Raw genomic sequence first — 16,701 nt, 5'->3', positions numbered from 1 at the left:
CCTCTTGCCTCTCTGGCATGGGTGTCAGAAGCAGCCTCTTGCCTCTCTGGCATGGGTGTCAGAAGCAGCCTCTTCCATCTCCGGCATGGGTGTCAGAAGCAGCCTCTTACATCTCTGGCATGGGTGTCAGAAGCAGCCTCTTGCCTCTCTGGCATGGGTGTCAGAAGCAGCCTCTTCCATCTCTGGCATGGGTGTCAGAAGCAGCCTCTTCCATCTCTGGCATGGGTGTCAGAAGCAGCCTCTTGCATCTCTGGCATGGGTGTCAGAAGCAGCCACTTCCCTCTCTGGCATGGGTGTCAGAATCAGCCTCTTCCCTCTCTGGCATGGGTGTCAGAATCAGCCTCTTCCCTCTCTGGCATGGGTGTCAGAAGCAGCCTCTTGCCTCTCTGGCATGGGTGTCAGAAGCAGCCTCTTGCCTCTCTGGCATGGGTGTCAGAAGCAGCCTCTTGCATCTCTGGCATGGGTGTCAGAAGCAGCCTCTTGCATCTCCGGCATGGGTGTCAGAAGCAGCCTCTTGCATCTCCGGCATGGGTGTCAGAAGCAGCCTCTTTCATCTCTGGCATGGGTGTCAGAAGCAGCCTCTTGGCAGAAGCAGCCTCTTGCATCTCTGGCATGGGTGTCAGAAGCAGCCTCTTGCATCTCTGGCATGGGTGTCAGAAGCAGCCTCTTGCATCTCCGGCATGGGCGTCAGAAGCAGCCTCTTGCATCTCCAGCATGGGTGTCAGAAGCAGCCTCTTGCATCTCTGGCATGGGTCTCAGAAGCAGCCTCTTGCATCTCCGGCATGGGTGTCAGAAGCAGCCTCTTGCATCTCTGGCATGGGTGTCAGAAGCAGCCTCTTGCATCTCCGGCATGGGTGTCAGAAGCAGCCTCTTGGCAGAAGCAGCCTCTTGCATCTCCGGCATGGGTGTCAGAAGCAGCCTCTTGCCTCTCTGGCCTGGGTGTCAGAAGCAGCCTCTTGCCTCTCTGGCATGGGTGTCAGAAGCAGCCTCTTGCCTCTCTGGCATGGGTGTCAGAAGCAGCCTCTTGCATCTCCGGCATGGGTGTCAGAAGCAGCCTCTTCCCTCTCTGGCATGGGTGTCAGAAGCAGCCTCTTGCATCTCTGGCATGGGTGTCAGAAGCAGCCTCTTGCATTTCAGGCATGGGTGTCAGAAGCAGCCTCTTGCCTCTCTGGCATGGGTGTCAGAAGCAGCCTCTTGCATCTCTGGCATGGGTGTCAGAAGCAGCCTCTTGCATCTTAGGCATGGGTGTCAGAAGCAGCCTCTTGCCTCTCTGGCATGGGTGTCAGAAGCAGCCTCTTCCATCTCTTGCATGGGTGTCAGAAGCAGCCTCTTGCATCTCTGGCATGGGTGTCAGAAGCAGCCTCTTGCATCTCTGGCATGGGTGTCAGAAGCAGCCTCTTGCCTCTCTGGCATGGGTGTCAGAAGCAGCCTCTTGCATCTCTGGCATGGGTGTCAGAAGCAGCCTCTTGCCTCTCTGGCATGGGTGTCAGAAGCAGCCTCTTGCCTCTCTGGCATGGGTGTCAGAAGCAGCCTCTTGCATCTCTGGCATGGGTGTCAGAAGCAGCCTCTTCCATCTCTGGCATGGGTGTCAGAAGCAGCCTCTTTCATCTCTGGCATGGGTGTCAGAAGCTGCCTCTTGCCTCTGGCATGGGTGTCAGAAGCAGCCTCTTGCATCTCCGGCATGGGTGTCAGAAGCAGCCTCTTGCATCTCCGGCATGGGTGTAGGAAGCAGCCTCTTGCATCTCTGGCATGGGTGTAGGAAGCAGCCTCTTGCATCTCCGGCATGGGTGTAGGAAGCAGCCTCTTGCATCTCCGGCATGGGTGTCAGAAGCAGCCTCTTTCATCTCTGGCATGGGTGTCAGAAGCAGCCTCTTTCATCTCTGGCATGGGTGTCAGAAGCTGCCTCTTGCCTCTGGCATGGGTGTCAGAAGCAGCCTCTTGCATCTCCGGCATGGGTGTAGGAAGCAGCCTCTTGCATCTCCGGCATGGGTGTCAGAAGCAGTCTCTTGCATCTCTGGCATGGGTGTCAGAAGCAGCCTCTTGCATCTCCGGCATGGGTGTCAGAAGCAGCCTCTTGCATCTCTGGCATGGGAGTCAGTAGCAGCCTCTTCCCTCTGGCATGGGTGTCAGAAGCAGCCTCTTGGCAGAAGCAGCCTCTTGCATCTGCGGCATGGGTGTCAGAAGCAGTCTCTTGCATCTCTGGCATGGGTGTCAGAAGCAGCCTCTTGGCAGAAGCAGCCTCTTGCATCTCCGGCATGGGTGTCAGAAGCAGTCTCTTGCATCTCTGGCAGGGGTGTCAGAAGCAGCCTCTTGCATCTCCGGCATGGGTGTCAGAAGCAGCCTCTTCCATCTCTGGCATGGGTGTCAGTAGCAGCCTCTTGCTTCTCCGGCATGGGTGTCAGAAGCAGCCTCTTGCATCTCTGGCATGGGAGTCAGAAGCAGCCTCCTTCATCTCCGGCATGGGTGTCAGAAGCAGCCTCTTGGCAGAAGCAGCCTCTTGCATCTGCGGCATGGGTGTCAGAAGCAGTCTCTTGCATCTCTGGCCTGGGTGTCAGAAGCAGCCTCTAGCATCTATGGCCTGGGTGTCAGAAGCAGTCTCTTGCATCTCTGGCCTGGGTGTCAGAAGCAGCCTCTTGCATCTCTGGCATGGGTGTCAGAAGCAGCCTCTTGCATCTCTGGCATGGGTGTCAGAAGCAGCCTCTTGCATCTCTGGCATGGGTGTCAGAAGCAGCCTCTTGCATCTCTGGCATGGGTGTCAGTAGCAGCCTCTTGCCTCTGGCATGGGTGTCAGAAGCAGCCTCTTGCCTCTGGCATGGGTGTCAGAAGCAGCCTCTTGGCAGAAGCAGCCTCTTGCATCTCCGGCATGGGTGTCAGAAGCAGCCTCTTGCATCTCAGGCGTGGGTGTCAGAAGCAGCCTCTTGCATCTCCGGCATGGGTGTCAGAAGCAGCCTCTTGCATCTCTGGCATGGGTGTCAGAAGCAGCCTCTTGCCTCTGGCATGGGTGTCAGAAGCAACCTCTTGCATCTCTGGCCTGGGTGTCAGAAGCGGCCTCTTGCATCTCTGGCATGGGTGTCAGAAGCAGCCTCTTGCCTCTGGCATGGGTGTCAGAAGCAACCTCTTGCATCTCTGGCCTGGGTGTCAGAAGCAGCCTCTTGCATCTCCGGCATGGGTGTCAGAAGCAGCCTCTTGCATCTCTGGCATGGGTGTCAGAAGCTGCCTCTTGCATCTCCGGCATGGGTGTCAGAAGCAGTCTCTTGCATCTCCGGCATGGGTGTCAGAAGCAGCCTCTTGCATCTCTGGCATGGGTGTCAGAAGCAGCCTCTTGCATCTCTGGCATGGGTGTCAGAAGCAGCCTCTTGCATCTCCGGCATGGGTGTCAGAAGCAGCCTCTTGGCAGAAGCAGCCTCTTGCATCTCCGGCATGGGTGTCAGAAGCAGCCTCTTGCATCTCTGGCATGGGTGTCAGAAGCAGCCTCTTGCATCTCCGGCATGGGTGTCAGAAGCAGCCTCTTGCATCTCTGGCATGGGTGTCAGAAGCAGCCTCTTGCATCTCTGGCATGGGTGTCAGAAGCAGCCTCTTGCATCTCTGGCATGGGTGTCAGAAGCAGCCTCTTGGCAGAAGCAGCCTCTTGCATCTCCGGCATGGGTGTCAGAAGCAGCCTCTTGCATCTCCGGCATGGGTGTCAGAAGCAGCCTCTTGCATCTCTGGCATGGGTGTCTGAAGCAGCCTCTTGCCTCTGGCATGGGTGTCAGAAGCAGCCTCTTGCATCTCCAGCATGGGTGTCAGAAGCAGCCTCTTGCCTCTGGCATGGGTGTCAGAAGCAGCCTCTTGCCTCTGGCATGGGTGTCAGAAGCAGCCTCTTGGCAGAAGCAGCCACTTGCATCTTTGGCATGGGTGTTAGAAGCAGCCTCTTGCATCTCCGGCATGGGTGTCAGAAGCAGCCTCTTGCATCTCCGGCATGGGGGTCAGAAGCAGCCTCTTGCATCTCCGGCATGGGTGTCAGAAGCAGCCTCTTGCATCTCCGGCATGGGTGTCAGAAGCAGCCTCTTGCCTCTCTGGCATGGGTGTCAGAAGGAGCCTCTTGCCTCTCTGGCATGGGTGTCAGAAGCAGCCTCTTGCCTCTCTGGCATGGGTGTCAGAAGCAGCCTCTTGCCTCTCTGGCATGGGTGTCAGAAGCAGCCTCTTGCATCTCTGGCATGGGTGTCAGAAGCAGCCTCTTGCCTCTCTGGCATGGGTGTCAGAAGCAGCCTCTTGCATCTCTGGCATGGGTGTCAGAAGCAGCCTCTTGCCTCTCCGGCATGGGTGTCAGAAGCAGCCTCTTGCATCCCTGGCATGGGTGTCAGAAGCAGCCTCTTGCATCTCAGGCATGGGTGTCAGAAGCAGCCTCTTGCCTCTCTGGCATGGGTGTCAGAAGCAGCCTCTTGCATCTCTGGCATGTGTGTCAGATGCAGCCTCTTGCATCTCAGGCATGGGTGTCAGAAGCAGCCTCTTGCCTCTCTGGCATGGGTGTCAGAAGCAGCCTCTTGCATCTCTGGCATGGGTGTCAGAAGCAGCCTCTTCCATCTCTGGCATGGGTGTCAGAAGCAGCCTCTTTCATCTCCGGCATGGGTGACAGAAGCAGCCTCTTCCATCTCCGGCATGGGTGTCAGAAGCAGCCTCTTGCATCTCTGGCATGGGTGTCAGTAGCAGCCTCTTGCCTCTCTGGCATGGGTGTCAGAAGCAGCCTCTTGCATCTCCAGCAAGGGTGTCAGAAGCAGCCTCTTGCCTCTGGCATGGGTGTCAGAAGCAACCTCTTGCATCTCTGGCCTGGGTGTCAGAAGCAGCCTCTTGCATCTCCGGCATGGGTGTCAGAAGCAGCCGCTTGCATCTCTGGCATGGGTGTCAGAAGCTGCCTCTTGCATCTCCGGCATGGGTGTCAGAAGCAGTCTCTTGCATCTCCGGCATGGGTGTCAGAAGCAGCCTCTTGCATCTCTGGCATGGGTGTCAGAAGCAGCCTCTTGCATCTCTGGCATGGGTGTCAGAAGCAGCCTCTTGCATCTCCGGCATGGGTGTCAGAAGCAGCCTCTTGACAGAAGCAGCCTCTTGCATCTCCGGCATGGGTGTCAGAAGCAGCCTCTTGCATCTCTGGCATGGGTGTCAGAAGCAGCCTCTTGCATCTCCGGCATGGGTGTCAGAAGCAGCCTCTTGCATCTCTGGCATGGGTGTCAGAAGCAGCCTCTTGCATCTCTGGCATGGGTGTCAGAAGCAGCCTCTTGCATCTCTGGCATGGGTGTCAGAAGCAGCCTCTTGGCAGAAGCAGCCTCTTGCATCTCCGGCATGGGTGTCAGAAGCAGCCTCTTGCATCTCCGGCATGGGTGTCAGAAGCAGCCTCTTGCATCTCTGGCATGGGTGTCTGAAGCAGCCTCTTGCCTCTGGCATGGGTGTCAGAAGCAGCCTCTTGCATCTCCAGCATGGGTGTCAGAAGCAGCCTCTTGCCTCTGGCATGGGTGTCAGAAGCAGCCTCTTGCCTCTGGCATGGGTGTCAGAAGCAGCCTCTTGGCAGAAGCAGCCACTTGCATCTTTGGCATGGGTGTCAGAAGCAGCCTCTTGCATCTCCGGCATGGGTGTCAGAAGCAGCCTCTTGCATCTCCGGCATGGGGGTCAGAAGCAGCCTCTTGCATCTCCGGCATGGGTGTCAGAAGCAGCCTCTTGCATCTCCGGCATGGGTGTCAGAAGCAGCCTCTTGCCTCTCTGGCATGGGTGTCAGAAGGAGCCTCTTGCCTCTCTGGCATGGGTGTCAGAAGCAGCCTCTTGCCTCTCTGGCATGGGTGTCAGAAGCAGCCTCTTGCATCTCTGGCATGGGTGTCAGAAGCAGCCTCTTGCCTCTCTGGCATGGGTGTCAGAAGCAGCCTCTTGCATCTCTGGCATGGGTGTCAGAAGCAGCCTCTTGCCTCTCCGGCATGGGTGTCAGAAGCAGCCTCTTGCATCCCTGGCATGGGTGTCAGAAGCAGCCTCTTGCATCTCAGGCATGGGTGTCAGAAGCAGCCTCTTGCCTCTCTGGCATGGGTGTCAGAAGCAGCCTCTTGCATCTCTGGCATGTGTGTCAGAAGCAGCCTCTTGCATCTCAGGCATGGGTGTCAGAAGCAGCCTCTTGCCTCTCTGGCATGGGTGTCAGAAGCAGCCTCTTGCATCTCTGGCATGGGTGTCAGAAGCAGCCTCTTCCATCTCTGGCATGGGTGTCAGAAGCAGCCTCTTTCATCTCCGGCATGGGTGACAGAAGCAGCCTCTTCCATCTCCGGCATGGGTGTCAGAAGCAGCCTCTTGCATCTCTGGCATGGGTGTCAGTAGCAGCCTCTTGCCTCTCTGGCATGGGTGTCAGAAGCAGCCTCTTGCATCTCCAGCATGGGTGTCAGAAGCAGCCTCTTGCATCTCCGGCATGGGTGCCAGAAGCAGCCTCTTGCATCTCTGGCATGGGTGTCAGTAGCAGCCTCTTGCCTCTCTGGCATGGGTGTCAGAAGCAACCTCTTGCATCTCTGGCCTGGGTGTCAGAAGCAGCCTCTTGCATCTCCGGCATGGGTGTCAGAAGCAGCCTCTTGCATCTCCGGCATGGGTGTCAGAAGCAGCCTCTTGCATCTCCGGCATGGGTGTCAGAAGCAGCCTCTTGGCAGAAGCAGCCTCTTGCATCTCCGGCATGGGTGTCAGAAGCAGCCTCTTGCATCTCCGGCATGGGTGTCAGAAGCAGCCTCTTGCATCTCTGGCATGGGTGTCAGAAGCTGCCTCTTGCATCTCCGGCATGGGTGTCAGAAGCAGTCTCTTGCATCTCCGGCATGGGTGTCAGAAGCAGCCTCTTGCATCTCTGGCATGGGTGTCAGAAGCAGCCTCTTGCATCTCTGGCATGGGTGTCAGAAGCAGCCTCTTGCATCTCCGGCATGGGTGTCAGAAGCAGCCTCTTGGCAGAAGCAGCCTCTTGCATCTCCGGCATGGGTGTCAGAAGCAGCCTCTTGCATCTCTGGCATGGGTGTCAGAAGCAGCCTCTTGCATCTCCGTCATGGGTGTCAGAAGCAGCCTCTTGCATCTCTGGCATGGGTGTCAGAAGCAGCCTCTTGCATCTCTGGCATGGGTGTCAGAAGCAGCCTCTTGCATCTCTGGCATGGGTGTCAGAAGCAGCCTCTTGGCAGAAGCAGCCTCTTGCCTCTGGCATGGGTGTCAGAAGCAGCCTCTTCCATCTCCGGCATGGGTGTCAGAAGCAGCCTCTTGCATCTCTGGCATGGGTGTCAGAAGTAGCCTCTTGGCAGAAGCAGCCTCTTGCATCTCTGGCATGGGTGGCAGAAGCAGCCTCTTGCATCCCTGGGATGGGTGTCAGAAGCAGCCTCTTGCATCTCCGGCATGGGTGTCAGAAGCAGCCTCTTGCATCTCCGGCATGGGTGTCAGAAGCAGCCTCTTGCATCTCTGGCATGGGTGTCTGAAGCAGCCTCTTGCCTCTGGCATGGGTGTCAGAAGCAGTCTCTTGCATCTCCGGCATGGGTGTCAGAAGCAGTCTCATGCATCTCTGGCATGGGTGTCAGAAGCAGCCTCTTGCATCTCCAGCATGGGTGTCAGAAGCAGCCTCTTGCCTCTGGCATGGGTGTCAGAAGCAGCCTCTTGCCTCTGGCATGGGTGTCAGAAGCAGCCTCTTGGCAGAAGCAGCCACTTGCATCTCTGGCATGGGTGTCAGAAGCAGCCTCTTGCATCTCCGGCATGGGTGTCAGAAGCAGCCTCTTGCATCTCAGGCATGGGTGTCAGAAGCAGCCTCTTGCATCTCCGGCATGGGTGTCAGAAGCAGCCTCTTCCCTCTCTGGCATGGGTGTCAGAAGCAGCCTCTTGCATCTCTGGCATGGGTGTCAGAAGCAGCCTCTTGCATTTCAGGCATGGGTGTCAGAAGCAGCCTCTTGCCTCTCTGGCATGGGTGTCAGAAGCAGTCTCATGCATCTCTGGCATGGGTGTCAGAAGCAGCCTCTTGCATCTCTGGCATGGGTGTCAGAAGCAGCCTCTTGCATCTCCGGCATGGGTGTCAGAAGCAGCCTCTTGCATCTCCGGCATGGGTGTCAGAAGCAGCCTCTTGCATCCCTGGCATGGGTGTCAGAAGCAGCCTCTTGCATCTCAGGCATGGGTGTCAGAAGCAGTCTCTTGCATCTCTGGCAGGGGTGTCAGAAGCAGCCTCTTGGCAGAAGCAGCCTCTTGCATCTCCGGCATGGGTGTCAGAAGCAGTCTCTTGCATCTCTGGCAGGGGTGTCAGAAGCAGCCTCTTGCATCTCCGGCATGGGTGTCAGAAGCAGCCTCTTGCATCCCTGGCATGGGTGTCAGAAGCAGCCTCTTGCATCTCTGGCATGGGTGTCAGAAGCAGCCTCTTGCATATCCAGCATGGGTGTCAGAAGCAGCCTCTTGCCTCTGGCATGGGTGTCAGAAGCAGCCTCTTGCCTCTCCGGCATGGGTGTCAGAAGCAGCCTCTTACATCTCTGGCATGGGTGTCAGAAGCAGCCTCTTGCATCTCTGGCATGGGTGTCAGAAGCAGCCTCTTGGCAGAAGCAGCCTCTTGCATCTCCGGCATGGGTGTAAGAAGCAGCCTCTTGCATCTCTGGCATGGGTGTCAGAAGCAGCCTCTTGCATCTCCGTCATGGGTGTCAGAAGCAGCCTCTTGCATCTCTGGCATGGGTGTCAGAAGCAGCCTCTTGCATCTCTGGCATGGGTGTCAGAAGCAGCCTCTTGGCAGAAGCAGCCTCTTGCATCTCCGGCATGGGTGTCAGAAGCAGCCTCTTGCATCTCCGGCATGGGTGGCAGAAGCAGCCTCTTGCCTCTCTGGCATGGGTGTCAGAAGCAGCCTCTTGCATCTCTGGCATGGGTGTCAGAAGCAGCCTCTTGCCTCTCTGGCATGGGTGTCAGAAGCAGCCTCTTGCCTCTCTGGCATGGGTGTCAGAAGCAGCCTCTTGCATCTCTGGCATGGGTGTCAGAAGCAGCCTCTTCCATCTCTGGCATGGGTGTCAGAAGCAGCCTCTTCCATCTCTGGCATGGGTGTCAGAAGCAGCCTCTTTCATCTCTGGCATGGGTGTCAGAAGCAGCCTCTTTCATCTCTGGCATGGGTGTCAGAAGCTGCCTCTTGCCTCTGGCATGGGTGTCAGAAGCAGCCTCTTGCATCTCCGGCATGGGTGTAGGAAGCAGCCTCTTGCATCTCCGGCATGGGTGTCAGAAGCAGCCTCTTCCATCTCTGGCATGGGTGTCAGAAGCAGCCTCTTTCATCTCTGGCATGGGTGTCAGAAGCAGCCTCTTTCATCTCTGGCATGGGTGTCAGAAGCTGCCTCTTGCCTCTGGCATGGGTGTCAGAAGCAGCCTCTTGCATCTCCGGCATGGGTGTAGGAAGCAGCCTCTTGCCTCTCCGGCATGGGTGTCAGAAGCAGCCTCTTGCATCTCTGGCATGGGTGTCAGAAGCAGCCTCTTGCATCTCTGGCATGGGTGTCAGAAGCAGCCTCTTGCCTCTCTGGCATGGGTGTCAGAAGCAGCCTCTTGCATCTCTGGCATGGGTGTCAGAAGCAGCCTCTTCCATCTCTGGCATGGGTGTCAGAAGCAGCCTCTTTCATCTCTGGCATGGGTGTCAGAAGCAGCCTCTTTCATCTCTGGCATGGGTGTCAGAAGCTGCCTCTTGCCTCTGGCATGGGTGTCAGAAGCAGCCTCTTGCATCTCCGGCATGGGTGTAGGAAGCAGCCTCTTGCATCTCCGGCATGGGTGTAGGAAGCAGCCTCTTGCATCTCCGGCATGGGTGTCAGAAGCAGCCTCTTGGCAGAAGCAGCCTCTTGCATCTGCGGCATGGGTGTCAGAAGCAGTCTCTTGCATCTCTGGCATGGGTGTCAGAAGCAGCCTCTTGGCAGAGGCAGCCTCTTGCATCTCCGGCATGGGTGTCAGAAGCAGTCTCTTGCATCTCTGGCAGGGGTGTCAGAAGCAGCCTCTTGCATCTCCGGCATGGGTGTCAGAAGCAGCCTCTTCCATCTCTGGCATGGGTGTCAGTAGCAGCCTCTTGCTTCTCCGGCATGGGTGTCAGAAGCAGCCTCTTGCATCTCTGGCATGGGAGTCAGAAGCAGCCTCTTGCATCTCCGGCATGGGTGTCAGAAGCAGCCTCTTGGCAGAAGCAGCCTCTTGCATCTGCGGCATGGGTGTCAGAAGCAGTCTCTTGCATCTCTGGCCTGGGTGTCAGAAGCAGCCTCTTGCATCTCTGGCATGGGTGTCAGAAGCAGTCTCTTGCATCTCTGGCCTGGGTGTCAGAAGCAGCCTCTAGCATCTCTGGCCTGGGTGTCAGAAGCAGTCTCTTGCATCTCTGGCCTGGGTGTCAGAAGCAGCCTCTTGCATCTCTGGCATGGGTGTCAGAAGCAGCCTCTTGCATCTCTGGCATGGGTGTCAGTAGCAGCCTCTTGCCTCTGGCATGGGTGTCAGAAGCAGCCTCTTGCCTCTGGCATGGGTGTCAGAAGCAGCCTCTTGGCAGAAGCAGCCTCTTGCATCTCCGGCATGGGTGTCAGTAGCAGCCTCTTGGCAGAAGCAGCCTCTTGCATCTCCGGCATGGGTGTCAGAAGCAGCCTCTTGCATCTCAGGCATGGGTGTCAGAAGCAGCCTCTTGCATCTCAGGCATGGGTGTCAGAAGCAGCCTCTTGCATCTCCAGCATGGGTGTCAGAAGCAGCCTCTTGCATCTCCGGCATGGGTGTCAGAAGCAGCCTCTTGCATCTCAGGCATGGGTGTCAGAAGCAGCCTCTTGCATCTCAGGCATGGGTGTCAGAAGCAGCCTCTTGCATCTCCGGCATGGGTGTCAGAAGCAGCCTCTTGCATCTCTGGCATGGGTGTCAGAAGCAGCCTCTTGCCTCTGGCATGGGTGTCAGAAGCAGCCTCTTGCATCTCTGGCCTGGGTGTCAGAAGGGGCCTCTTGCATCTCTGGCATGGGTGTCAGAAGCAGCCTCTTGCATCTCTGGCCTGGGTGTCAGAAGCAGCCTCTTGCATCTCCGGCATGGGTGTCAGAAGCAGCCTCTTGCATCTCCGGCATGGGTGTCAGAAGCAGCCTCTTGCATCTCCGGCATGGGTGTCAGAAGCAGCCTCTTCTAATGGCAAACCTGGAAAGTGGAGAGTATGTGTGAAGGTGAAGGTTTATGTACCGTAGAGTTTCAAAGAAACACAGTGATGAGTGGATGTGGTAAAGTTGGAAACGAAGCCTGGCATATAATATAGCTATTACTTAAGATGTATAGTCCTTTGCTGTGGGAAGTAACCGTTGTTAAAGACCTCTAACCCGAGGTATTTAGTGGCTCAAGCCGCAGGCGAGGGCCTATATCGAGGCAGAGGGCCTTTCGCAACTGCCACAGCCTGAGGCCTAGGGGCTTTAATGCTAATTGAACATTTCACCTGCTAAGGGTTGAATGTTCTAAATTATAAATTGATAAATAAGAAGGAAAACAATGATATGTCGCAGAAGGTCCAAACCAGCAGCCACTGAATCTGAGCCCCTCCCCTGTCTTCAGTAGAACTCCTCTGCTCCATTCTTCGCATTAAATATTATAGCCCACTGCTAAAGGCAAGAACAGTTGTTGAAGGTCCTGAACCCAAGGGTGAAGGTATTTGAGACTGAAGAGATATTAGAACATTCCAACCACTGAGGGTAGAATGTTTAATTGAAAAGACAGAAACAGAAAGAGAAGCATTGGAATGTTTCAGCCGATGGTGTATGGCAGCCATTACTAGTCCTGAGCCCCTGTATTGACTTCAAAGGGGCTCTCAACATCCTAATGTTCTAATACAGAGAATGTAAATTACCATAACGAGTACGCACAAAGATACAAGGCGTGGATGGCAGGCACTTGCTGTGCTGCTGCATTGGATGAGGGCGGGGCAGGGATGAAGGCGATGATTGAGCCAGAGGAGACCATTAAAACCAAAAGAGTCAGGCACTGAACATCAGAGGGGACTTAGCAAGTGGGCAGGTGGAGAGCAAGGATTAAGATGATTGGTTTTTAATTTTTATATATTTATAAAGCTTAGCTTAACAAACAAGTTGCCTAGCACTAACACACTTAATGCAAAAATTAAAATCAAAGATAAAACAGCAAGAATTTAAAACATTAGCTACATTTTGCCCATACACTTACGACCACATTTAACATAGGTATTACCATAAAACAGTGCATATTTGAATATACTTTGGCTAACAAGATCCAGTTCTTCAACCCAGCAACCCCCAATATAGGGGGAGCAACCCAGTCATGATACTGCTGTGTACTTTGATGTACAACAGACAAGCCAACATAACATGAGGTACAGTAAATAACATTTAGTCTGAGAAAGAACACAATATACACATCAATCTTGTGTGCTTACAAATTTATATAGAAAGATTTTCATACTCATTTATCATTTTATTGATATCAATCAAGTCCATCTGGTTCAAACAAAACATAGAGAAACAACTAAACATCAATAAAACTTAATTGGTACAAGTCACAACACAAACAGACATAAAAACATCACAATTTAAAGGAAACTCTATTGTTGAACCTTAGTGACTAAGGTTCAACAATAGAGTTGCCTTTAAATACATATGTTTTGATTGTACCAGATGGACTTGATTTATATCTAGAAAATTATAAATAAGTATGAAAAACATTTGAGATAAATTTGTAAGCACACACAATTGATGTGTGTGTTGGGCTTTTTCTCAGACTAAATGTTAATTACTGGCCGAGTGGGGGCTCTGAGTATTGTGTTTTGAAAATTGATACCGCCACACTAATAGGCCCTATTGGATCAAAACACTATACTACCTTGGGTCTATATATTTAGCACGTGAGTTTGTGTGTGATATACATAAAAATATAAAAATACCCTCTTATACTAATGTTAGAAAGTTACAACCTAGAAGGGGGATTATCCCTTGAGGACTAGAACCCTCACTCACCCGAGGGTGACATGCTTCATCATATGGGTTCCTCCTCGCAGCAGGAAAACCTGGTCCTGCTGAGGGCTACAACCCCCTCACTTTGAGGGAGGAGCTCAGGGATGTTTTTCAAGATGTTCCCTAGTGTGACTAGGATGCTAGAATCCCATATGTGAAGGTGTAGTGTGGTGAGGGCGAAGCACAAAAAGTAATACAAAGGTGGACCTAATGTTGAACTTAAAACTGCCAGGAAGATGCAAAATACTATCTTCATTAGTTAGCTCTCACTGGCAGGGTTAAAAAAACAGTGCGTGGAGCAGTATAGATTTAAAACTGCTCACTAAATGTGGTCGACATGTTTCAGCCAGATGATCAATTTTGTGTATCGGTGGCTTTCTTCAGGACCAATTAAGATGATGACATTCGCTGCTGCTAATAGTGAACAAGTGCTCAAATTATATATTTGAAGAACAAATAAATACAACACCAGTAATCCTGTGTGGCTGTGTCAGGATTTACTGGGACAATCTGTAGAAAAAGAGAGAATATAACACACACAGTGAGTGATCATGCTTAAATCATTAACATCTTGTGATACATTTTATCATCAAAGTTTGCCATCAACATTGTCTGGAGATCCACTTACCCTCCAATGTAGGATAAGTCACCTCACCTCCACCTGGCAACAGCTCAGGGGATGAGGCCCGCTCTGTGGGGTAAATTGAGCATGCTTAATCACATCTGTTCAATGTTACAAGTGGGATTTGCTTCATATTTAAAATAACTCAAGAAATGTTAAAAAGTAAAAGTGGCTGGAAAGGGCCACCAACAAGGCAGCTGGTCTCAAAGAGTCTATTTAGGTTATAGATGTTGATAGGAAAAAGGATGTAACATACTGGTGCACCCTTTTCACAGTTGGAGTACCATACACTCCTTAAAGAACTAACTGATATCAACTCCTTCTAGGTTGTAACTTTCTAACATTAGTATAAGAGGTTATTTTTATATTTATATGTATATCACACACAAACTCACGTGCTAAATATATAGACCCGAGGTTGTATAGTGTTATGATTACGTTTCGGGGAAGTTCTCCTCGCTGGTCTTTAAATTTAATTTGTATTGTAACAAAGGGAGAGTGAGGGAATTTTACATATGACTATGTGTGGTAGGAACTCCTGGTCCCCGTAGTTTAGTAATAACAACACAGAAGGAGTACCTCCTGAAAGGGGAGGGAAACAGCAATTCGCTTTTTCCAAAAGGGGTGTTAACATCAGCACTTAGTGCCCCAACACCGTTCACAGGACAGTAGTAGTCCTTTAAGAAGACCCCTCACTCACCAACCTGGTTGGTAACATGCTTCATCACTGGGGTCCCACCCCATAGGCCGAGTGCCTATAGGGTGTGCTACGACACCTGACTACAGTGGAGCTGGATATTGTTTCTTTTTATATGTGCTAACTATGCATGTGTGAGGATATATTAAAAAGGGCCAGTACTACTCCGTTCAAGACTTTATTCTTGAGCGTCTGAACCCTAATAAAAACAAATGTGGCACCTTTGCCCAACTAGGAGGGCTTTGGTGTCTAAAGAAGTGTTATATTAAAAGCAATTATAAAAATAGCCAAGTGTGCTATGTGACAGGAAATAATAAAGTAAACTAGGTCTACATGTTTCAACCAATATAAAAATTCTTTGGTTTTCGTCAGGACCGTGTGAATTACAAGGGGCGGTACGCACACGCTAAGGTGCGGCCTACCCTCATGTAATGTGCAGACCGCAAATAATGGTCTGAATGTGAAAAGGTGTATTTAATCCTGAATTCAGGAAAAAACACTTAAAGCGGTATCTCTCACTTGATGGCTTCGGGTAAACCAAGACGGCGATTCTCCGTCATTTCAGGAAGATTGTTGCCAGACTGTAAACCTACTCGGTTCCAGTACGCGAAACCACCGGGGGCTTCGCGTTCAGACCATTATTTGCGGTCTGCACATTACATGAGGGTAGGCCGCACCTTAGCGTGTGCGTACCGCCCCTTGTAATACACACGGTCCTGACGAAAACCAAAGAATTTTTATATTGGTTGAAACATGTAGACCTAGTTTACTTTATTATTTCCTGTCACATAGCACACTTGGCTATTTTTATAATTGCTTTTAATATAACACTTCTTTAGACACCAAAGCCCTCCTAGTTGGGCAAAGGTGCCACATTTGTTTTTATTAGGGTTCAGACGCTCAAGAATAAAGTCTTGAACGGAGTAGTACTGGCCCTTTTTAATATATCCTCACACATGCATAGTTAGCACACATAAAAAGAAACAACATCCAGCTCCACTGTAGTCAGGTGTCGTAGCACACCCTATAGGCCCTCGGCCTATGGGGTGGGACCCCAGTGATGAAGCATGTCACCAACCAGGTTGGTGAGTGAGGGGTCTTCTCAAAGGGACAACTACTGTCCTGTGAACGGTGCTGGGGCACTAAGTGCTGATGTTAACACCCCTTTTGGAAAAAGCGAATTGCTGTTTCCCTCCCCTTTTCAGGAGGTACTCCTTCTGCTTTAAATTGAATTCCCTAGGACCCTACCCCACCTCACAAACATGTGATTGCAGTTGCTTTATGCCGATGGGACACTGATCCAAGTAAGTGATTGATTTGAATGGACTGACCCAAAGCCACCTCCGTGTATTCTGTATCAGTAGGTCTTTCAGACAGCTGCATGCCCAACTCAGACCTAACAAGCATTGGCATAGCCAATAGGTCTCTCCTTTGAGACCTTATAAGTACTTAATTCAGCAGCACAATATCCTTGGTGCAACATCAACTGTTGGATAGCTAATAAATTATAATTTCCCCAAAGGCAAGACCTATTGGCTATGCTAATGTTTGTTCCTATTGGGAGCACCTATCAGCAGGGCTAAATGGGTCACATATCTGCAAAAGGCTTGGCTAGAGCTGCCCATTGGCCTCAACCAAGTGGAACAATTAGACGTCAGGGGATTAATGCAGAAGAGCAATGGGTTGGTGGGAGTACTGGTCCTTAGGGTACAAGGGAGGATAGAGTGTGAGCATAGAGTGTGAGCATACAGGGTGAGGATACAGGGTGAGGATACAGAGTGAGGCTACAGGTGAGGATACAGGGTGAGGGTAAAGGTGAAGATACAGGTAAGGGTACAGGTGAGGATACAGGGTGACGGTACAAGTGAGGATACAGGGTAAGGATACAGAGTGACATTACAGGTGAGGTTACAGGGTGAGGGTACAGGTGAGGATACGAGGTAAGGATAGAGGGTGAGGGTACATAATGAGAATACAGGCTGAGGGTACCGTTAAGGGCACAGTTGAGGGAATGGGGTGAGGATCCAGTTGAGGGTAGAGGTGAGGACACAACATGAGGATAAACTGTGACATACGGAATAGGTCCAAAGAGAAGGTATAGGGTGGGTACCGAGCCGTAGTGACGGTCTGGTAACTGTGGAGGGGTTCAGGAAGCAGCAAGGACAGTTCCAACTTCACTTTCGCACCTTTGAGGACGGCATCAGTGCTTCACAACTGACTTGTGACTTTTTCCTTCAACAGATCCTTCTGAGGTTGACAAACTGAAGCTAAAGAGGGTAAGTTCTGAAAACTACTGTTGCTAAACTGATTTGATTTTGAATAAAATTTATATCGCGCAAACAATAACCCGAAGGCATCAAGGCGCCTAACTGCTGGAGACGCGGCGACTGATGGTGTAGGCTGGAAGGACAGGACTGAGATACCTCTACAGTGTTAATACTGGGTGT

General features: G+C 52.2%; 1 protein-coding gene across 9 annotated transcripts in view; it reads left to right on the top strand.

The window, feature by feature from the left end:
- The window catches only part of PTPRN (protein tyrosine phosphatase receptor type N), a 377,719-nt gene that overhangs the window by 206,347 nt on the left and 154,671 nt on the right, over positions 1-16,701 (top strand). For all 9 annotated transcript variants that reach the window (XM_086954395.1, XM_086954390.1, XM_086954393.1 and 6 more), the window contains one exon: positions 16,496-16,530. In XM_086954395.1, the coding sequence (XP_086810521.1) occupies positions 16,496-16,530 (35 nt within the window). The remainder of the gene's footprint in view (positions 1-16,495; positions 16,531-16,701) is intronic.

Source organism: Lissotriton vulgaris, chromosome 2_1 (assembly GCF_964263255.1).
Source record: "Lissotriton vulgaris chromosome 2_1, aLisVul1.2, whole genome shotgun sequence".
NCBI classification, from domain to species: domain Eukaryota; kingdom Metazoa; phylum Chordata; class Amphibia; order Caudata; family Salamandridae; genus Lissotriton; species Lissotriton vulgaris.
The sequence above is the reverse complement of the archived record's forward strand: the minus strand, read 5'-3'. Positions and strand labels throughout refer to the sequence as shown.